Source organism: Zonotrichia leucophrys, chromosome 20, assembly GCF_028769735.1.
Source record: "Zonotrichia leucophrys gambelii isolate GWCS_2022_RI chromosome 20, RI_Zleu_2.0, whole genome shotgun sequence".
In the NCBI taxonomy this organism is placed as follows: Eukaryota; Metazoa; Chordata; class Aves; order Passeriformes; family Passerellidae; genus Zonotrichia; species Zonotrichia leucophrys.
The window spans coordinates 5,316,462-5,338,714 of record NC_088189.1 but is presented as its reverse complement, the minus strand read 5'-3'; the positions used below and the strand labels follow the sequence as shown (position 1 = coordinate 5,338,714).

At 45.1% G+C, this 22,253-nt stretch overlaps 2 protein-coding genes across 2 annotated transcripts in view; one reads left to right on the top strand and one right to left on the bottom strand.

Moving 5' to 3' along the window:
- Positions 1–1,333: 1,333 nt before the first annotated feature.
- Positions 1,334–7,669, top strand: TCFL5 (transcription factor like 5). The gene is made up of 6 exons (XM_064729875.1): positions 1,334–2,191; positions 2,900–3,086; positions 3,631–3,790; positions 4,506–4,746; positions 5,163–5,304; positions 5,965–7,669. The coding sequence occupies exons 1-6, from the start codon at positions 1,458–1,460 to the stop codon at positions 6,076–6,078; spliced, it is 1,578 nt and encodes a 525-aa protein (XP_064585945.1). The 5' UTR covers positions 1,334–1,457; the 3' UTR covers positions 6,079–7,669.
- The window catches only part of COL9A3 (collagen type IX alpha 3 chain), a 35,415-nt gene continuing 20,830 nt past the window's right edge, over positions 7,669–22,253 (bottom strand). The window contains exons 20-32 of the mRNA XM_064729874.1: positions 21,237–21,281; positions 20,400–20,453; positions 19,995–20,048; positions 17,302–17,355; positions 16,453–16,524; positions 13,149–13,184; positions 11,844–11,888; positions 11,586–11,618; positions 11,060–11,206; positions 10,645–10,699; positions 9,801–9,983; positions 8,767–8,844; positions 7,669–8,083 (exon numbers count right to left, since the gene is read on the bottom strand). Of these exons, the coding sequence (XP_064585944.1) occupies positions 7,908–8,083; positions 8,767–8,844; positions 9,801–9,983; positions 10,645–10,699; positions 11,060–11,206; positions 11,586–11,618; positions 11,844–11,888; positions 13,149–13,184; positions 16,453–16,524; positions 17,302–17,355; positions 19,995–20,048; positions 20,400–20,453; positions 21,237–21,281 (1,032 nt within the window). The 3' untranslated portion in view covers positions 7,669–7,907. The remainder of the gene's footprint in view (positions 8,084–8,766; positions 8,845–9,800; positions 9,984–10,644; positions 10,700–11,059; positions 11,207–11,585; positions 11,619–11,843; positions 11,889–13,148; positions 13,185–16,452; positions 16,525–17,301; positions 17,356–19,994; positions 20,049–20,399; positions 20,454–21,236; positions 21,282–22,253) is intronic.

Here is a 22,253-nt window from a genome sequence, read left to right as displayed (position 1 = left end):
TATTTTGAGCTTTTGTCTATGTTTGTACTAAGCTAACATTACAAAGAATATTTTGATAAATCTTTTTCTTTGCAAACCCCCCTGCAAAGTCTAGAACAATACAAGCAGAAATATTATTTCTATAAAAGGCTGTACTACTCCGACTGTGAGCATTGTAAAGGGGAGTGTGGAAGAGGATTAGAGAAGTAGGAAGGTGTGTATTGAGTTCAGTGTGCACAAAACTGCTTTTAAAGTTCCTGGATTTGCGTCTAGAGGGAAGTCACGAGTGAGACCGTCGGACTGTGGCTGCATTTCATGGAAATGTCAGTGCACACTGCCTTGGGACCTTTTTTCCCTCTCACTTTTCCCATCGGGACCCCGGGACGGGATGGGCCGGGGAACCTTCACTGCCCCGCTCGGGCTCTCCCTGCGGGGCTGGGGCGGCCCCAGGGCCCCTCGTGTGGAATGACAAGCGATTCCCGTTAATCCAGCTGGTTTGTCCCGTTAACCCAGCTGGTTTTGTTGCCTTTTCCTTTTTGCACAAGTCTGCCTGCGCCGTGCCGCTGGTGATGCTGTTGGTGCAGGTGGGGCAGTTCCCTCAGCGCAGCCGAGCCCCGGCCGTTGCTCTCTGTGAGCTTTCCGTTAGCGACAAAGCCAAGTAACAGAGTTTAGCCGTAGGCAAAACAGCCAATAGTTTTAATTATTTAAAATTTAGCATAACAACGTGTACCCAGCCAAGCACCGCAAATCAGCTAAAGCAGTGTGTCCAGAACTATGAAACGTCTGTAAACACACACTACAGCCTCACGTTCTTTTCCCTTATCTCCTCACAGCACCGCTGCCCCCCTATTATTACCGCCGGGCTCCGCTCCGCGTCCATTTCAGCCCTGAGGGGGCGGGCGGGGGCGGGGCCGGTCCCGCCTCAGGGGCGGGGCGTGGCGCGCGCGGCCCCGCGCGCGGGCGGCGGTTACGCGCAGCCGTTGGCGGCGGCGCGCGGCGCGCTCGGGCAGCGCTCGGCCGGGCTGAGGGCCCGCGCGTCCCCTCCCGCCCCCGCCCCGCCCGGCCCCGCCCGGCCCTGCCCGCCCCGGCTCCCCACGGCTCCCCCCGGCCGCGGGGGCCCCGCTCCCGCCCGCCCGGGCTGCCCCGCCGCCATCCGGGCGCTGTCTCAGGGGGTGCCAGGCCGCAGAGTGCCCGCAGCCTCCCCGCCGAGGCCGGGGCGGGGACAGGTGAAGGCCGTTTGTCGTGAGCAGCGGTGCTGGAGGGGGAGGGAGGGTCTCACCCGGGGGGGGAGACATGGTCAGGGTGTCAGGTACCCCGCCAGCGGCAGCTTGGTCCCCACTCTGTTACCTCGCCAATCAGTGTTAAGTGCAATTTTTTCTGCCTTTGGGTTTTTTTAATGGATAGTACTGACAATTGTTGAAGGTTTTATGGTTTTCTGTTGAAAGGGACATTGGTAACTGATTAGGTTTGCTGTAGCCATGTCAGGATCAGCCCCCGAGGAGCCTCAGACCATTCCTCAGAGCCCAGCTAGTGTTCCTGACCCCGCTCCCGTTGCTGTCGGACCTGGAGGCTCAAGTGACAGTTCCTTTGGTGAGCAAAACCTTGGCTTCGCCACCCCCGAGGCCAGCCTGGTGGAGATGATGGACATTGAGTACACCCAGCTGCAGCACATACTTTGCTCGCACACGGAGGCGCAGAGTAGCGAAGGTGAAGTGGAAGCCAGGCTCAGCGCTTTCTCCTCGCCTGGCCCCTCTGCAGACCCCCCTCTGCAGCAGCCCTCCCCCAGCACCAGTCAGGACGGGGGCTCATCCAACAGCTCTGGGAACCAGTCGGTCTGCCCAGTGACCTGTCAGTCAGGGTTGCCTTGTGACAGCTACTGGCCGAGTTCTAACCCGCACCTGGGCTATGCTGACCTCCAGGAGCTCAGGATGATGTTACTTAGCGAGTCCAACCTCCCTGGGAACCAGAGAGAGAAAGCACCCAACAGTAGTAGCTCTGTAGAAGCCTCGGGATGCAGTGTAGCAAAAGCTAAACAGGGTGAAAATTTCTTGGGGGAGAATAAGGAAAACATATTTGTTGAAAATTCGGCACTGGCACCAGAGGTTAGATCTAAACCTGCAGTCAGAGCTCGGTTGGAAGACAGATTCAACAGCAGCCCGACAGAAAACCCCAGATGTCAAGAACCCCAAGAATCTGGAGTAACTCTTAACAAGTGTGTTGCAATTACTTTTAGTTTATGTTGTTAAACTATGTATCATGTAGTTCAAAAGTGATTTGCTAAGTGAAACCTGTGAATAGTGCTTGTTTTAATATATGACAAGGATGGGTTGGGCTTTGTTAAACTGTGCCATCAAACGTGGCTGCGACTCCACTGAGCTCAGCTTAGGCCCCTCTGTTTATTGCATTAATGGTACAGCATGGAGTTCCAAAATTAATTACTTTATGACTTTATTCTTGATAACATGTACTGTAAATAAAGGTGAGAAAACATTACCTAATTTTTATATGCAGCTTGCTAAAAGCAAAGTAGATTCTTGATAATAATAATTAAAAAATAATAATAACGGTGGTGATAGACTGAGGTTATAATGTGGAGGCCTGACTATGGGGAAAACTGGAGCAAAACTATTGTTTTACAACCTAGCCCTGTACCTATCTTAATGTGCTGACAAAATGTTTTATTGAGGCATGGAGCACCTTGTTATTGCACAGAATAAAATACCTCCTTGGCTGATTTTTCTTTTCTTTTATTTGGCCCCTGAAGTGGGCAATATAGCAATAACAGTGATTTCTGTTTACAGTAAATGAAAGTGGTTTCTTGGTGATAGTTTCTAGAATATTTGTAGCTGTACTTTATTTCTGCACTCATTTCCAAGCAGTCAGCCTGGTATGTTTTCTGTTTGTTTGTTTTTGTCTGAAGTTTAGTGACATTGATCCGCCAGCCCTCAGAAGTGGTGGGTGTTCCTCTTCACCAGCAAGGGAACAGGTGTGCTGCACTAGGGAAAAATAAGGCTGCACCTGCCACACATTCCTTACCATTCACTTACCCGTTCTTTACCATGAATGCATGTTCTGCTGCTGGAAGTGCTAACCCTTCCCAAGCACAGGTAACTCTGCTCTGCCACCTTCCAATGCTGATAGTGTTAACTTCCTGGGTGTGGTACAATTCTGAAGGTTTGTGGTAGAGTGTGGCTGGGTTTGAATAGGGATGAGCGGAATGATCTGTAATGCAATTTATTTATTATCTTTAAGACAATCAAGTCACTTTTGTGACATTTGTAATTACTTGTATCCCAGTAATAAGCAGTAGGCCATCAGATATCTTTTTTCTTAGAGTTTATCAGTTTTTCATCTGTGCAAGACAACAAAGAGACCATTTTCTGTAGTTCCTTTCTTTCTAATTCATTTTGGTGATAAAGATATTTCCCTCTCCACAACTTGCAGTAACCTCTGAAGAAAAAGTGATATCATGGCACTGAGAAATGTCAGAGATATCCCCAAAATTCACCACTGTCAAAACCCCATGCTTGTGTGTATTTGGGATTTATTCAGTCTGAAGAAGTAATTTAAGAAGCTAACAGAAAGATAACACAATAGTCTCTTTTGTTTTAATGTATATAGTTCTGTAAGTGTTTCCTTTTGTTTTCACAGACCTGTGGAACATCTTGCACTATTTTGGAAGCTGCCAAACATCAAGACCTTGGGATACCCAAAACATTCCCTTTTCTCTATCAGGAAGTTGAATCCACGAAACAGACAGTAGGTGCTATAAATAAAGCTTTGCCTGAGGAAGTTTGGATTAAAGTTGGAGGTAAACCATTTATCTTCTTTTCACTTAGTTTTCTCTTGGTCTTCAAATGTAATTTTTTTTTCTGAATTCTTTTCTGGAATTAATATGATTTTGGTGAATGTGGGAGGTGAGGTTTTTGTGGCAAAAATGCTCTACAGGCAGCATGGGGCTAGATTTCTCCAAGGAGGTTCAACATCTATAGGTTTAGCTGTACTTTCAAAATTGTTTAGCACTTCTGGGTTGAAATGAGGAGACTTGAGGTTACAAAGTACCTTTGAAAATCTGAGCCTTGGGTCAGCAGCTGGTTTCTTTAGAATCATAGAATCATTAAGGTTGGAAAAGACCTCCAAGATCACTGAGTCCAGCCTTTGGGCAAACACCACCAAACCCCGTGGCAGAGGGGTACATTCTTTGACCCCAAAGCTCATCCAGCAGACCCAGTCAGTATCAAACTGAAGAGCATTTTAAAGGCTGCCTCAAGTGCTCACCAAGGGCAGGCACAATCTCAGTGAGGTCTCTGAAAAAATAGAAGCTGTGTGGATTTTGGAATAGCAAGCAGTGCCTTAGGTCTTCTGCAGGACATGTCTTGCTGTAAGAATCAATGTGGGCTGGCAGTAAATCTTCAAAGATTATTCCATATAAATAAAGCACCAAAAGAACTTTCCATGATCAGTATTTTCAGGTTAATGGGAGAGTAACAAATAGGTCATTCTTTTCATTTTTATTTTCCTACAAGACACCTTATGCAAGCAAGCCATAAACAGAAGTTGCAGCCGAATAAATCTGTTGGATGCAAACATGGATCGCAAACCTCTCGGTGAGATTCGGAACGCCCGGGACAACAACCAGAGCACTGCAGCTGCCCAGGGCCCCTGGCAGTCAGCACAGCCCAGCTCCAGTGTGCAGGTGCAGAGTGGTTCCCAGGATGGAAGTGCTCAGAGGAGGGAGAGGCACAACCGCCTGGAGAGAGACAGGAGGTAATTCTGGGAGCAGGGGCCATGAAACACCTCCTGAAGCCTAAAATACTGCTGCTGCAGTACTCTGATTATCCAGAGTAAATGTAAACTTGTCGTATTTTGTGTTAACTCCAAGAAATAGCAGTGCAGTAGGTGAGGGTTTGGTGTTTGTTAGAGGGAAGAAAACATCTCTGTTTCATTGTGGTTGTCTTTGTGTTTTCACTCTGTAAACAAACAAAAAGAGATTTCAAAACATTTCACCCATTCTGTAAAGATAAGGTGACTTGTGTGTAACAAAACTAATACACAAAGCTTGTAGCAAACACAGAGCAGTCCCCAAAGTCTATGGCTGGTTGCACATGTGAGTAGTCTTCCTGTTCTCTGTATTTTCCCTTCCCTCTGGCCCGTGGTGGATAACCTTGGGTGTTTGCCTGCAGGCGCAGGATCCGGGTTTGTTGTGATGAGCTCAATCTCCTCGTTCCCTTCTGCACCATCGACACTGACAAGGCAACAACTTTGCAGTGGACAACTGCATTCCTCAAGTACATTCAGGAAAGGCACGGTGACTCCCTGAAGCAGGTTTGAAATCTCATTTTGATTTTGGTCTTGATAAAAATGGGAAATGTTTTAAAGCTGTCATAACATAGAATTGAGATGCAAAGCTTCTGCTTGATGCTGTTTGTGAAGGACTCACTGTATCCTTGAACCTTCCTTTAATTTTTTTTTTTTATTATTTATTTCAGCTGTTTGAGTCACTAGTAAGAAATTACAGGCTGTCCTCAGTCAGTGTTTTCAAATTAGATTTTTAAATTAAATTTTTTTAGTTACACAGTTCCTGAGCATGATCCTATTTGGACAACAATATGAAATTAAGGTCATCTTCAATCATTCCTCTCCTCTTTCATTTTCTCTCTTTTCTGCCTCTTTCACAGGCTTCTAGTTAGTTCAGGAAGGGGGATCACAGCTAATGCCCACACTGTATTGAGTGGGTGAGCAGAGTTAAAGGGTTACATGCCTTAAAAGCAACTCTTGTTCTCCTCAGCAGTAGTAGCAGCTCCAGGGTAATTCTAGCTCTGCTAAGAATTTTAGGAGGGTGTGTATTGGAAAACCTGCTGCTCTAGATATGGTTCTGGTCCTTCCTCCTTCCTGTTTAAGGCACAAATGAAACAAAAGCATCCATCTCAAGTAAACATCTGTATGAAATCTAACATTTATCTTTTGTATTTTGATTTTTTTTAGGAATTTGAGACTGTGTTCTGTGGTAAAACAGGCAGGAGACTAAAAATTGGAAGACCAGACTCGTGTGTAATGTGTCCAGCACAGGAAAACCGCACAGCTATGGAGACCAAATAGCCTGAGCTGCCCACCCTGAATTGTGTGACAGTAGTGCAAGCTGTGTTTCATTCTTTCCATTTACATGCTGAATAGGAATTTGAGAGTGTAACTTGTAAATATATATAAATAGAATTTAAAGGAAACGTTCTCTATTGCAAATGGAAATGGAAGGTAACTACCAGCAATGGGAATCTGCCCTGTTCAAGGGGCTTTGGGACCAGAAGCTACAAGAAAATGTCATAACTAATTATTTTAACCCTTTAGTTATACAAAATTTGCTTGTCATCCTGCTTTGGGGTCTCATTTAATTTTTTGCTTTTATTTTATTTTTCAAAGATGATGCAGTACAGATTGGAAGAGTTGTAGAACTTCTATCTTCCTGTTATTTTAATGGCTAGATGCAAAACTCATTCTTCCAGTGTAAAAAGAAACTGAAGTTACCATATTATAATGCCCATTTTTCCATTTAAAATGTAAATATTGTATTGGTTATTTGAACAAGTGCATAGTTTCTAAACTGTGTGTATTATGAATTTTGCATTTGCATACATATTTAACATAATTAGCTCCAAAGAGTAGTGCAATGGTGTTGGCATTTTTAAATTCAGTCCTATTTTTAATGTCTGCCACACAACTGTCCAATAGGTTCTTGTGTTGTTACTTTAGACCAAAAGTGGAATATTTTAAACAGTAGATATTTAAATGCACAAACTATTTTTATATTTAAAGAGAAATATGATGCTTCGTTCATAGGCTTTGGCATATAGGACAGAAATAGAACTGTGTGTGAGCTGAGAGTGGCTTTATTAATTTTTTTAAATAGATGATGCTAGCAAGTTTTAAAGTATAAAAAGTTCTACCAAAATTAATACTGGTTTAAATCACGGATAAGAACAATTTTGCAGCAATTTATGTCCAAACAATACTAGTAAAACCTAGCTCTGGAAAATGGAGTTTAGCCAAGTTAATTTGATTTGTATAATGACACTTACAACATCAAAAAGAAAAGGTTAAAAAAAATCTCCTTTTATTTTTACAACAGTTCATACAGGTGGTTTTGGCTGGACTTTAAAAGAGCATCCTTTCTTAGGTGGGGTTCCATCACAATTACTGTGCAAATAGCTGAAGTAGAGGTCATGAAAATGCTGTTACTTCATTTCCTTCGTTATCATATGGAAATATGCAAAAATTCTTCCCTGGAAATTAAAATATTTACATTACTCCTTTTGCAGAATTTGCTTGCAAGAGGATTACTGTTTACTAGTCTTGCCAAAATATTTGAGGTGCAATCTGAAAATTTCTAGCTGGCAGCACAGACTTAAGCAATGGTCATCCTTAGGCCAGAAGGTTCAGATGTTAAAATACAGGATATTGAAATGCCTGATTTCCACTGATGGAAGAGGCAGCTTGGTGCCTGAGTGTCTTAACAACGTGTCTGAGAGCACAAACCTGCAGGACTGAAGTCAGTGGGAGCAGCACCAAGGAATTCAATGGAAAAGGCTCAAACTTTCTTAGCAAAAAGTCGTGATCTTTAGTACAGGGGGGATGATGGTAAAAAGGAGCAATGCTTCCTCTTGCAGGTCTCTTGAGCAAAGGGAGGAAGGAAAGGTGAGGTTGTTTAGCAGTAAAAATTCTGGGAAATAATTGGGGGGAGGAAAAGATAGTCATAAAGCATCTTTAATTAAAGTTTTCATCTGATGCTTTCTTTTTCATAGAACTGTGTCAAAGTCTCCACTTAATAGAATAGAAGGAGCATCTGTCCTTTTAGCACTAGAAGGATTCTGTTTTCTTACAATGCACTGTTTATTTAAATATTCAGTCACTTCTTCACTTCTTGTACTGTTGGTTTATGATTTTTTGGAAGTTGATGCTGCAACAGCTCCCATGCAAGCCGACGTGTCACAAATTCCTGGAGTTCCCTGAGCCCCAACAGTGCCAGGAGTCCCAGGATCCCCTGGCAGCCCGGGTTCACCCTGAGCACCATCACGGCCGTTTTTAGTAATTCCAGGCACACCAGGTGGTCCTAAACAAGAGAGGGGAAAGATACATGAAATATTTCCATCTTTTCTTTTTTAATATATGTATATATGTGTTGATTTTAGAGATCTTAATATACTTTGAGTGTCTGTACATCACACTTGTTATGGCCTGTTGAGTACAAGGTGTTTTCAATAAATTTACCCTGAAGCTGGAGTATGTGCTTTGGATTTTTTTATCCCTAATTTGGTCAAGGGATGTTTTGGCTGTGTGAGCTCACAGTTTATTAACATGGATTAATTATTTTATGGAAGATTCTGAGACAACAGGGTATAAATATGATAAAATTTTATAGTATAGATTTTGTGGAAGAATTTAAAATAACATGGTTGTAAATATTTTGGCTTTATGAAATTCTGTGAATGGAGAGCCTGCTTTTGGTGCCTGCAGTTTATTCATTGTACAAGTGTAATCCCAGTTAGAAAAGCTGCTTTAACAGGTGAGCAAAATAAAGAATATCCTTCCAAGTTTTCAATAGATATTAATTAATTTGCATAAATTAATCTTGAGTATTTTAATCAAGGAATCATCAGGAAGCAGGCACCATCCTTTCCCTTAATCTGGAGAGCCTCAGAGTTGTCACACCTTTAAATGAATGATGATAATCTATTGCCATCAGGATTCAATTATATTAAATTATTATAATTATTATTATTTCCCCTCACTTACCCTGCAGCCCTTGGTCACCATCAGGCCCATCGATCCCTTGGCCCACAGGCCCTTTGTCTCCCTTTTCACCAGGGTCACCTTCAATGACAAACACAATTCCCACAGTGAGCTGTGCTCTGCAGCTGGAGCCACCAACAGCTCCCAAGGGGAGAGAACAGGAGGAGCTACAAATGAATCCCCTGGGTGCTGCAGGGATCTTTGCTTACATGGCACCCTGTGAGAGCCTAAATGAGAGATGTGGGACTGCAGGCAGATCTCTAAAATGCAGTTTATTCTACCTAAGATGTGGGTGACAGAGCCTGTGCCTACAGCTGTCAGCTCCAGCTGCGGGCAGGCCTGGAGAACCTTTGGTTTTGGTTACAATGCATTATAACTTTTGGTTACAATGCATTATATACTTTTCTTTTGGTTACAATGCATTATATACTTTTCCTTGCTGAGCATCTTAATACAGCAGAACCAATCAATACCTTAACTATTACCTAAAGCCTATCATAACCACTATAATTACCGTATTTATGTTACTATTCTCCAATCACTAAAATTTAGTACATTACAGTTTAAGCTAGAAGTTGTTTTTCAGTTTTCTTGCAGTGGAAAATTCTGAGACTTATTTTCTGCTTGCTACATCAGCAGGCTTGTTTGCCTGTGCTATCTTCTTGCTTGGTAAAAACACCTTGTTTGGGGTGGGTTTATCCTTTGCTCTAAGTCATAAAAACCCCTTCTAACTAACACACCCTTTGCCTCCTTGGTTATCCAGTAAGGCTGGCTCAGCAATTCTTTTCTTCTATATCAAAACTTGCTTACCACTCTATTCTTTCATCAGACTCCACATTTAAAAATCTTTCTGCTAAGCATCCATATCTGTGAGACTTCCATGTCAAACTTTCATCCTTCCCAACATCACCGCCCAAGATGCACAACTCCGCCCAGAGCTCCACCACAGGCTGATCTCTCCTCCCCAGTGCTGAATTCAGCACCAGTTCATTTCAGTGGGCATAAAAGAGAAGCAAATTGTTTCATTCTTAACTTGCCTCTGGGTCCGGGGTCACCAAGCTCTCCTGTTGGCCCTCTGTAGCCCGGGGGCCCGCGAGGCCCAGGGTGCCCCACGCTGCCCGTGCTGCCGGGGGGGCCCGGGGGCCCGGCTGGGCCCGGCCGTCCCGTCATGCCAGGAGCCAGGGGCTTCCTCAGGTTAGCAGCCAGCAGTGCAATTTGCTCTGAAAAACACAACCAAACTCTGCATTTGCACCTTTCCCTAGGCAGAACTCCCTGCCACTGCTCCTGGCAGGAGGGAACAGTGAATCTGTCCTTCCTGCTTACCTGTGGCTTTTTGGGGTTTTTTACATCTCCACAGGCAGAGATATTAGTAATAAATCTGCAGGGTTGATTATTCCTGTTTCTTTAATGGATTTCAAGTATTCTAACAAATGACAAATAATTTCCTGAAATAAATTTTAATCTCATCCCAAACAGGGGATGTAAGCTCCAAGTGCAAAACAGTCACTTTGAATAAAGAAGGACACTCCCTGAGGACCTGCTCCAAGGAAACGAGGTGCACTGAGGAGAGGGGGAGCTCAGAATGACACAGGTTAGGGCAGGAGGTCTCTCACAACACTCGTGCCAAAGCTGCTTTCAGTGCATTTTGACCACTGCCATGATGAATCATTTAAAAATACTAATTTTAGAACACCAAAAGACATCCCCAACAAAGTGACCTCCTGAATACAACAAGGTGACCTCCTGAATAATTTCCTTACACTAAAGGTCAATGTATTTTTTTCATATGAAGACAGAAAATTAACAAATGTCAGAAGCCATTTTATATTCAGGATCCACTGATCTGGTAATTAAAGTCAGTTTTCCCTCAGTAATACTCACCATTTATCATTTCCCCACAGAGTTCTCTGATATGTTGTTCACTGGCCTCTTTGCCCTGCAGTTAACACAAGAATTTGTCTTTGTAGGAACCTCCTTATCAATTACCAGCCCTGGCAGAGGCTGCAGGACACAAAACACATTTCCAGGAGATTGGGAAGCTGCACAAGGTCCTGCATGAAGAGCAGGGGGTTCTTTCCCCTCTTCAAAAGGTGACAGCTTCCCTTCAGAACTCTGCTGTGCAAATGACAGCAATTAATTTCAATGTCAGGCCAGATATTTAATCTGGGATTTATTTAGCCTTATTTTTGCCTGTTAAAATGCAGGACCTTATTTTTTGGATAGCATCCAAAACCCCACAGTGCATTTTTTCACTTCCCAGGCTCCCTGGCTGTGCTCAGAAGCAGCAGGTACTTACAGGGGGTCCAGGTTTGCCTGTGATGCCAGGGACACCCCTCTCCCCCTGGTGACCCATGGGTCCTGGATGTCCTGGGATCCCTGGTGCTCCAGCTGTCCCATTTGGTCCCTGGACACCTTTTGGACCAAGTTCTCCTCTTTTTCCTGGCTGCAGTGAAGAATAAAAAAGACCAAAATGACTTAAAATGGAAGTCATGGTCCATTCTTTTCCCCTGGGAGTTAGTTAAGACTTTCTTGAGGTTTCCTGAATGGATTTGGAGGATCAGATACATTTCTTACATCCTAAGGGTATTTCTGCATATATAGGTCATGATAAGAGCAGTCCTTGCTGCAGCAAAATTGTCAAACAGATTTCAATATTTTGAATGCCAGAAATCACCATTTTTCTCATAGATTTTATAGCATGATAGTGAGGAAAGCCTGCTTCTAGGCAATGCCACCAGAGCAGAGTTTATTCTATAGTTATGCAATGGTCATGCTTACTCCTAAATCCTTCAGGGCACAAACCCCCAGTGCCTGACACTTACCTCTCCTTTTTGGCCAGGAGGTCCAAAGGGGCCCTGTCAGAAAGAAAAGGGAAATAAGAAAGTGATTCATTCAGAAAATGCCCATCTGAACCCAAATCTCCCAAGTTGCTGTGATGTGTGCAAGGCTTGGGTTGCCCTCTTTTCACAGCAGGGCTGGAGACCTTGGGTGATTAATTCTGACTGTGATCCATGGATTTCTGGACTCATTTGTTATTTGAGGAGTCAACTGTACTGAATTTAAGGACAAAGGACACCTACCAGCTCTCCTTTGTCACCTGGGAGGCCATCAGCTCCAGCAATGCCCTGAGAGAGAGAGCAGAGTTAGCACAGCACCTACTGCTACAGCAAGGACCTGGATTTATCCCCTGGGATACCCTGGGGGAGATGGGGGCTCCCAGCTCCAGCAAGGAGAAATTCTCTCTTCCCAAAGCTGGACTCCACAGCAGCTGCTCCCCTGCTGGTGAGGGCACATGGGCACAGGGCAGCTGGCACAAAGACTGGGTGCCCTTTGCAACAAGCTGGGACCTGGATGAAAGGCTGGATTTGTATGGATGAGAGCCATGAAAGACATCCACAGGCTGGCACTGGCATTCCTCAAGCAGGGAACCGAAATTTAGCTCCCCCTGCTCTGGCTCACAGAAAACCGCGTTTGCTGCCACAGGCAAATATTGAGTGTCCCGTTCTCATGGCCGCCTGAGCAGGGCCCCAGCTTCATCCCACCCTCAAACTGCATGATGCCTTAGTAAGGAACACCCCTCTGCTCTCCTGGGACAGCAATGCAAGGGTGGCAAAGCTCTGGTGGCATCCCTGTCCCAGCCCTTTGCTGCTCAGCTCCACCAGCAGCAGCCTGAGCAACCTGAGCCTGCCTGGGTGACACAAACCCCTGCAATCCCTGCAATCCCTGCCCAGGGCAGAGCTGGCTCAGCACTGAGCTCTGCTATTGGAGCAGATCATGAGCATTGTTATGGTGACCCCATGGCTTTCCAGGGGAATTTTTCCAAGACAAACAGAGATTAGGTTGGTTTTTCCCCTTAGCAACAAAACACAGACCACACTGATGCTGGTAAACCAAACCAGCAAAGCTTGCTAGGAAAGCTCCACTTACTGCAAGAATATAGCCATGCATTAATAAAAACCATATATTTGATGAAAACTGGCCCAAAAGCTCACTGCTGAGATTAAACCAAGCATGGACCTTGAGCAGCAAAAAGTATAAGATTAAACTATTTCATTAATGTGCCAGGCTTTGAGGTTAGGGTGAAACACCCTTCATCAGGCACAGGCAAAGCTGCACTCCTAAACTTAACTGGGGAGGGATTTGATGTGAGGAGCTCCTGCACAGATCCTTGTGGCTACAAAACACCCAGTGAGGGCCTGGTGTTTGTACCACAGCATTTCCATGAGTCCCCACTAGAACAGGCAACATCTGTGCCAATGCAGGGAAAATGGGACCAGAGAGGGGTTTGGTTTCTGCTGCAGAATATTTTCATTTGTGGAAGAAAAAGCCATTTGTGCTGTCCCTAAAATTTCTCTGCTGAAAAAGGCATGGAAGTTATCACTTACCTGGTTCCCCTTGGGACCAGGAGCACCAAGAGGACCCTGAAAATAAATAAATAAGAGAAAGAAGCAAATGAGCTCCAACTGTTGCTTTGCTATGAATTCCTGGTGTGGTCAGACACTCTCAGCAAGGGGCAGAGTCTCCCAGCTGCCAAAGTAAAAGGGTACAAATCTCATTCACACTTCCTAGAAATAAAAAGGGATTTAAGCCCCCCTGCTTGCTCTGTGGCACTCTCCACATCCCTGGTTTGTGTTGTGGGGTAATTTCTGAGCCTGTGATGTGAGAGGAGCTTGGATTTACTTGTGGTATAAAACAGACAAGAATATTTTCATGCCACAAGGGCAAAAAGCCAAGATGCTTTTTCAAGGCCTTATTAGACTGTCAATTTTCCAAGGATTTAGAATTAGGTGCCCCTGATTTAAAGATTAATGGAACAACATGGCCACAGGAATAAAATACATTTAGATGATGAACTGATTATCACCTCAGGAGTAATCCAGGCAATTTGGAAAATCCTTTCATCTTTATCTACCTGACATTCACATTTTCAGCCCTATTTGAGACATTTCTGCTCCAGAGAGCAGAGCCAGCAGGAGTTCAGGAGAACCCCAATTTTATTTTCTCTACTGCAAAATCTACATGTGAAATTCAGCCATTTTACCCTTCAAGCAGGATTTTTATAGCACACTCATCAATCTGGCATCTGCAAACTGATCTTTTTTTATTAAACTAGATCTAGAGATGGCTCAGCAGAACAGAATCTTCGAGGAGAACAAACATACACAACAAGGACATTTTATTTTGTTCAATTCAAGCACTAAGCTAAAAAGAGGAGGGATTTCTATTAATGAAAAATAACTCAGAAAAACAGACAATAGAATGTAGAAATGCAAGAGTGGCTAAAGCTTTGTAACACCCATTTTATGTTTGCTGATGGAAAAAGCACCATAATCCTTTCTGAACATTTTAATCTAAATTTTATACCTCTGACTTCACAGAGTCTCAAGGCTCCATGACAGTTTGTGGCAAAAAAACACAGTTCAGTCACCAAAGATCATGCCCTGCAAGGAACATTTCCTTAAAGACAAGCTTAGCCCAGAGGATTTTCATTCAAAACTCCAATTCACTGCAGGAATAAGGAGTTCAAGACTGCCAGCCCCATGTCTTCATGCATTTCCTCTGATCAGCTCCACAAAACTCATCTCATGGTTTTGGCCAAGCATTCAGTGCTCCAGGAGGGAGCCCAGAGAGGCAATGCCCCAAGTGGCTGCTGGCATCCAGGATCCTCAGGAATTTCATCATAATAAAAATCCTTAGGAAAAATGTTTGTCTATTGCTGCCTCAGTCAGCATCAACAGCCAAGCCCTTCCCATCCCATATCCCACCCCAGCAGGATGGTTGATGTATTTTATCTCAACACTATTTTATATCTTATGTCGCAGACATCTTTTTATGAAAAATCCTTTCCTTAGGATTTTTTCCTCCTGAGAAGCTGAGAGGCCTCAGGAACAAAATGTAAACATTGATTATCTGCTGCTGTGGAATGCAACAGGTGCATCTGTGATTGGTCTCATGTGGTTGTTTGTAATTAATGGCCAATCACAGTCAGCTGGCTCGGACAGAGAGTCTGGGACAGCTGCCTTTGTTATTCACTCTTTTCTATTCTTAGCCAGCCTTCTGATGAGAAGTTTTTCTTCTATTCTTTTAGTATAGTTTTAATGTAATATATATCATTAAATAATAAATCAAGCCTTCTGAAACATGGAGTCAAATTCTCATCTCTTCCCTCATCTGAAAACCTCTGTGAGCACAGTCACAATCTTCCAGTCAAATGCACCAAACCACTGGTATTTTTCATGCCAGCAAACACATTGACTGAAATGCTGGTTTACATGCCTGAGCAGTCAGTCCAAGGACTGTGAAAAAGCCTGTCAGTACTCAGCTAGCTCAGGCATGAGGGGATTTCTCTTTTTCCACAGAAAGTCTCCATTGATTTCAGGAGAGTGTGATGAGCTGGCTGCAGCTGGGACAGGGCGATTGCATGGATGCTGTGTGTGCAGCTCTCCCCTTTATCCTGACCCAGGGCAGATCTCTGGGTGCTCTGTGTGTCCCCAGCAGCACAGGCTGTTTGTTCAGGCTGTAAAAACACAGCCTGAGGGTTTAGGGTGAGCCCAGGACCACCAAACCATCAATGGCCTCATCCACACCTTGTTTGAATCCTCCAGGGATGGGGACTCCACCACTTCCATGGGCAGCCTGTCCCAATGCTTTTCAGAAAAGAAATTCCTAATATCTAATCTAAACCTTCCCTGCTGCAGCTGGAGGCTGTTTCCTCTCATTCTGAGCAACCAACAATCCCATCTCAGAGTAACTGCACTGAACTTCAGAGGCAGAAATAAAACCTGGATTATTTTTTACTGCTTTAAGCACAACGTTTCCCCTCCCTCTGCCTGGAGCAGCTCCCTGGGTGCTTCATGCAGGGGCCTCTTCCCCTCTGAATTTGAACATTTTTCACCACAGCAAAGCCCTGAATGCAGCCAGGAGCCCCAGAGCTCCACAATAACGCTCCTGTTTCACACTTCCAGCCCACAGCCACTCCAAAAGGCTTTTTTAAACCTGCCTGGAGCCAGCACAGAAGGGCCATTGTGATACCCCTGTGGTGCTGCTGCAGTTGCTTACACAGAAAGCAACTTAAAGCTTTTTTTTATAAAAAACTTTCACCTTAAAGCTGGGGAGGAGGGAGCTGGTGAACACATGGCTCCTGTTCTCCTGCAAGCTCCCAAAAAATGCTGTTCACTTTGCCCTGATGGCTTCTCTCAAATGAGAATGAGCTCATTTAGATAAAAAGTCACATTTATTGTGAGGTGGGATGCCCAGGTGTTTTGCTGTTCAGAAAGAAAAGTCACTGATAAAACTGGAATTAAAAAAAAATAAAAATCCAGAGAGTCTAATCAAGCATCTCAGTAACAAAAATTCATGAATCGGCTCTCTCATGTTCCTGGGGAGCAAGGCTTTGGTGGAACCAGTGTAAGAAACAGGTGAAAATCCAAAACATTCTATATTTTGGATAGGATAGGGCCTGGAATTTGCTTTTAAACAATCCACCCTGTCTGAAAATAGTGTGAGTTTCTGGAGAGGAACAGAAATCAGGAACAGAGGGGACAGGATGCATCCTGCTCCCTGCCCTGAGGCCTGACTAGGGCAGCCCCAGGGACACCCAGCACACATCAGCTACACCAGGTCTGGGTGCCCATTGCCCCCTAAATGCCCATCCCAAGCAGGAATGGGTGCCAGGAGCATTGTCCTTACCCTGTCTCCTGTCTCTCCACGGATCCCAGTCGGGCCTGGCAGGCCGGGCTCACCGCTGGCACCTTTGGGGCCCTGTTGGGAGAACAACAAAACCAAGCTACAGCTCACAGTGCAGAACCCTGGGAGCTCACCAGTCCCCATAACATGTTCAGGAAGGTTATTTTGGGATGTCTCTCTCCTTTTTCCCCCCACTTGTGTTGGTTGGTAGAGCTCATTCCAGCTTCTCTCCTGGTCCAAGGTCAGGCTCATGCCAAGGGGCTCCAACCTTTGTCCTGGGTCTTTCATTAATAAACCTCTTAAAATTAATAAACCTTCAATATCTGTGAGCCCACCAAGTGATGCTGCCTCAGCCAGTGGGGAGTGGAGGTCCCACACCCTTGGAGAAGGGAGGAAGAAATGTTGGAGACCCCAGGAAGAATTCACCAAAGAAAAACAGAGTGGAGCAGATCAAGGAGAAACTGAGGTGTCTTTACAAAGATCAAACCCAAAAAGTCATAAAAACGTTAAAATTCAGTTTGTTCCACCACCTGGCACAGGCTGGGACACCTTCCACCAGACCAGGCTGGCCTTGGACCCCTCCAGGGATGGGGCAGGCACAGCTGCTCCCAGGGAACAGGCTCAAAACTCAACCCCTCCCTGTGCAAACAAACACTAAATATAAATTGCTCCTGCAGGCAGCTTATCTGGCCTTTTGCTTTTTCTACCACCCTGTGGTAATGAAGGTGTCACGCTGGCTCTGGCCAATGGAAGAGATTTCTTCCCTTATTGCCACCACCCAAATTCTGGCCAGGGGCTTGCAGAGAGCATTGACCTGCCAAAACACCAGAATGTCCCCTGTGTCACACTGACCTGGAAGCCTCGGACACCTCGGGCTCCTATGGGGCCTTGGAGGCCAAGTGGTCCCTGCAAAGAGAAAAATCAGCTTTGGTAAGTGTGGGGGTACCAGTTGTTGGTTTTTCTGGGTCTGGATTGAAGGCACTTGAAACAGTAATTCATGTTGGGAATCAGGTGTTTATTATCTCTTATCAGTAAAACAGTCTCACTCCTGTGAGTTCAGTAGCTTTCCATTAGAAGGCACAAAATGGCCAACAGTCTCTTGTTACAAGGTCCCCTAAGACTGAACTGTCCAATTAAGAACTGACACCAAATTATTTTCCCTTTTAACCGAATAACTGATCCCACAGAGCTGCAATGGTCACTTTTCTGCCCAATTACAAAATGCCACCCAAACCCATGAAGAAGAAGGAAGAAGAAGCATGAAGAAGAAACCCAGTATGACACCTTGTGCCCTCCATCTTGCTTCCATCCACAACTCACTAAAAACCCCAAAACCTCAATTTCTCACCAAGTGATACACCTGCACTACTCTCTGTAATCTGTTTCACACTTTTGTGGATTCTAGATGATTCTGGAGTTTAGGAAACTTTCTCCATGAATGAAGGTCAGAGTCAGTGTTCCCCTGGGGGTCAAGGTACCCCAGAGCAGACAGAGAAATATTCCCTGTGGTGCCCTGGGTTTGCACAGGTGAGGAGAACATTTGAGGCCAGGTGAGTCAGCTGTCACTGAACTGGCAGAGTGTGCAGATCTGTGCTGCTGAACCACTTCAAAGTTGGTTGGGTGTTTGCTGAGCTTTGTTAATTGCATTGTTGTTAACAGAAAGGTTTATTTGGATAATCAATGCTTAAAAGCATGCCATGCTCATGAGTAGCAGAGGTCAGGGACAGCAAAAAGTGGCAGCATGACAGAGCACAGACAGCATCCATTAGAGGGATCTGCTGTCCCAATATTCTGTTTTTAATTGATTGCAAGGAGCTACTGCAAAACACGTGCTACAGGCCCTTGGAAATGAAAAATGGCAATTGCATCCATTGGTTTGAGCACCTTGGTTCCAGCAATGCACAAAAAGGCAGCACTTTATGCTGTCAGGGCTTTTAAAAGCTCACCAGACAGAACATGAACGTTACCATTAGGAGTCTCTATTGCTTTCTCCTGAGAAAAATATCACAGATCCAATAAAGATCTTGGATGAAAAAAAAAAAAAACCTAAGTAATTTAGGCATTTAAATCTCATTTTGTAAACTGTCATCTTGAAATAGATGCCTTCAGCAAGCTTCTGTCACGAGGCAGGGCTGCAGCTTTAGCTCCTTTCTGCCATCCCTGCTGGGTGGAGCATTCAGGGACACAAATAAACCCCAGACTGGTCACTGACATAAAGCAGCACCAGCCTCAAAAAGCTGAACAACTGCTCAGGTATTTTTGTGGTTACTGCTTTCCACTTTGCCTTCTGCTTGTAATTCAGTAAGGAACTTTAAAAGTTATAAATACAAAGCTTTAGGGAAGTCGAGTTAAATTGCATCAAAAATGGCTCTGCTGAGCTGCTGATGGGAGCTGGAGGGACCTGACAGGTTCTGAGAAAAAGCTAAAAAACCCAAATTATTTTGAGTCAAGCAGCCTTAACACTGGAAAAATCCTGCACCTCTCTTGGAACAGCCCAGTCTTAACAAATAAATTATGATTCTAATAAAACAAATCAGAAGTGAGCAGCCCAGGTTAGACATAACCATGGGTTCAGCTGCAACTGCACCCCTGTCAAAACTCTGCACCAACACAATCAGCTCAACTGCTTTTGCTTTTTGGCTGCAATAATGTGGTACCTTTTGTGAGGCCAGCCACTCTGATGAAAAATTGCAGACATAAAAGCAAACATTATTAATACAGTTTATTTCTAAAGCCGATTTCCCTCTGCTTGGAAGTTAAAGCAGAAGCTGCTCACAAACAATAAATCATGCAGTTCAATTTCTTCCAAGTGGCACGTACCAGAAATCATATTAGACTTGCTGTAGGCTCCTGGATTTCAAAATGAGATTAAATGGAAAAAAAAAAAAGAAAAGAAAAGAAAAAAAAACAACAAAACCACTAGAAGATCAGATCCAACCCCAACAGCAGCAATAGTTGGGAGTGACAAGAGGAAAAAGTACCCAAGAATTTTCAGTAGTGGGATCAAACTCAGGGTTTTAGCCTCCTGGTATTATTTGTTATCATCTCTGCTACTGAGCAGGGACTCCATGCAGTTATTCCCAGTTTTGTTCTATCCATGGCTTCAGGTTTTGCAGGGAATCCCTCTGCAGTGCTGCAAGGAAAGGGATGCAGGACTGGGGAGGATTTCAGGTTCATGTGCTGATGGCAAAGTCCATTGCAGCAGTGAAGCTCTGATTCCCTAATCCTCACTTCAGCAGGGCAGAACCTTCCTGTTCCTGTGCAGTGAGGGGCTTGCTGAGTGCCCAGCCCCTCCTGCAGCTCCACAAACCCCCTGGCAGCTGCAGTTTGCTCTGCCAAGGGGAATGGGAGGGATCCCTTGGCATCTGCACGGAGCTGTCAGTGAGAACAGGACCTGACCCAGCCTGGGGAGGAATTCCTGAGCTGCCAAAGCTCCCCAGAGACACCACGGAGAGAGAAATGGCTTTTTGCTGTAGCCTGAGAGTGACCCCCCCTCCCAACCCTATTTTGGCACCTCTCTGGTCCACAGCCAGCTCTGTACTTACAGTTGCTCCTCTGGGTCCTGGCAGACCTCTCTCACCAGGGATGCCAACATCGCCCTGGCAGGGACACCAAAGGCAGCTGTGACATCCAGGAGGCACAAACCCACCAAACCCAAACCCACCTTCCCAGCCCTGTGGGACACATTCCTGCATGCCAGGCTGCTCAGCCCCCACCTCCTGCCCCCCTGGCCCCTCTGCCAGCCCACTGCTGGTGGGCTCTGCCCAGCACCCTGCCCAGCCAGCTCACACCACTGTGCAATGCCTGGAGTGCTCAACCCCCTGGGACTGCAGGTGCTGCATCACTGGGAGCTTTATTTATGCAAGGAAGCAGCACGTGAGCTCCAGCTCCCCAGCTGGGTTTAAAATTCACCAACAGAGCCCATGGTAAATGGAAATGTGGGCACTTACAGGGATGCCTGGCTCTCCAGAGGGACCTGCCTCTCCCATCTCGCCAGGGCTGCCCTGCAGAGCACAAAGCAAACACTCAGTGAGGGCAGCAGCACTTCAGGGAGTCATTTCTGCCCTGCCTGAAGCAGCAACAACAGGGGGGAGTTAAAACCTGGATCAGGAAATAAAAACAGCTTTAAACTTTCACAGATTTGAGGCAAAACTCACAGCACCAGAGGACAGGTGAGCTGCACACTCTGTCCTGGCACCAAGGGCCAGGGGATGCCAGGATATCCCATCCCATTCCCTCCTGCACACCAGAGTAGATTCCTGCCCCACCTCCCTGCAGCCTGCTCTCCTCCCTGAGCATTAGCAGCAATAATGATGCAGAGGGAAAAATTCATAAAGGAGAGGGACAAAGACACCTCTCAGAGCAGCTTTGTGCTGGAGTGTCTTGGTGTGCCTGAGGCTTTCTTTAATCTCACAGGTAGGTGTCAATCTAAAGCTCCATGGAGGTTTTTCTCCTGAGGTGAGGGGAAAATCTGCAGAAGGCAAGATGAGATCATTCTGCTCCTGCTGGTGCTCAGCCTTTTGATTCCCAAAGATCAAACCTCCTCCTGGGACTGTGACAAAAGGATGAGGTTTTCTAAACCACTGATGACTCTCCTGTGGATCTGCTGTGTCTTTACTGAACCAGGTAAAGCCAGCCCAGTTATTTTACCTAATTCCAGCTCCTCAGCCCCAGCAGAAATACAGAATCCATCACTTTGGGGCAAATCCTCCCAGTCCCCCAAAGCTACCAAGTCTTGCTGTGACCACTTTCCCCACCAGATCCCATCATTAGAGAGATTCACTTACTGGTTCACCCTTTGAGCCTTTAATACCTGCTCTTCCAGGCAGACCCTGAAAAAAATCACATTAAAGCAATGTCAGAAGAAGTGAAGTTATTAAATTTGGTATTCTGGTCTGATTGGACACACAAGGAGCGACCTTTGCTTGAAGCAATGGAAGGTTTAGAACTTCTGCAGCTTTCACTGTGAAAATTATGATTTCAATGTCTCTCTTGCTGCCCTTGCAGCTCCATGAGCACAAATCCTTGGCATGAGAGCAAAGAGCAGGGATGTGCAAATGGACCAGCAGCAGCAACATTTTGCACTGCAGAAACCTCTCTCCAGGGGAGTTCAAAATATTCTGCAAATGCAGGAAGAAAGGAATACTTGATCTCTTTTAAATAGTTGGAAGTCTGGGGAGATGAAACATTTTGCCAATAAGCACTGGAGTAAGGCAGGGACAGAGCTCAGGGTATTATACCCCAGATCTTGCCTCCATAAGGGATGCACATCAGTGGGATGTGAAAGAGAAAATCTCTCTCAAGTTTAGACTTTTAAGAGTCAGAAAAGCCAACAGGCAGGGAATTACTGTGAGTTGCTGCTCCAGGTGTTCTCCAGCCCTGTCTGGCACATTCCTTCCCTGTCTGCATGGTGGGAAAAGTGCATTTCTGTGACCGTGTTCACAGGGGTCTGAGGATGAGGGAAGAAAACTCCATATTTCAGAAGGCTTGATTTATTATTTTATGATATATATTACATTAAAACTATACTAAAAGAATAGAAGAAAGGATTTCATCAGAAGGCTGGCTAAGAATAGAAAAAGAAGGAATGATAACAAAGGCTCGTGTGTCGGACAGAGAGTCTGAGCCAGCTGACTGTGATTGGCCATTAATTACAAACATCCAACATGGGCCAATCACAGATGCAGCTGTTGCATTCCACAGCAGCAGATAATCAATGTTTACATTTTGTTCCTGAGGCCTCTCAGCTTCTCAGGAGGAAAAATCCTATGGAAAGGATTTTTCATAAAACATGTCTGGGACAC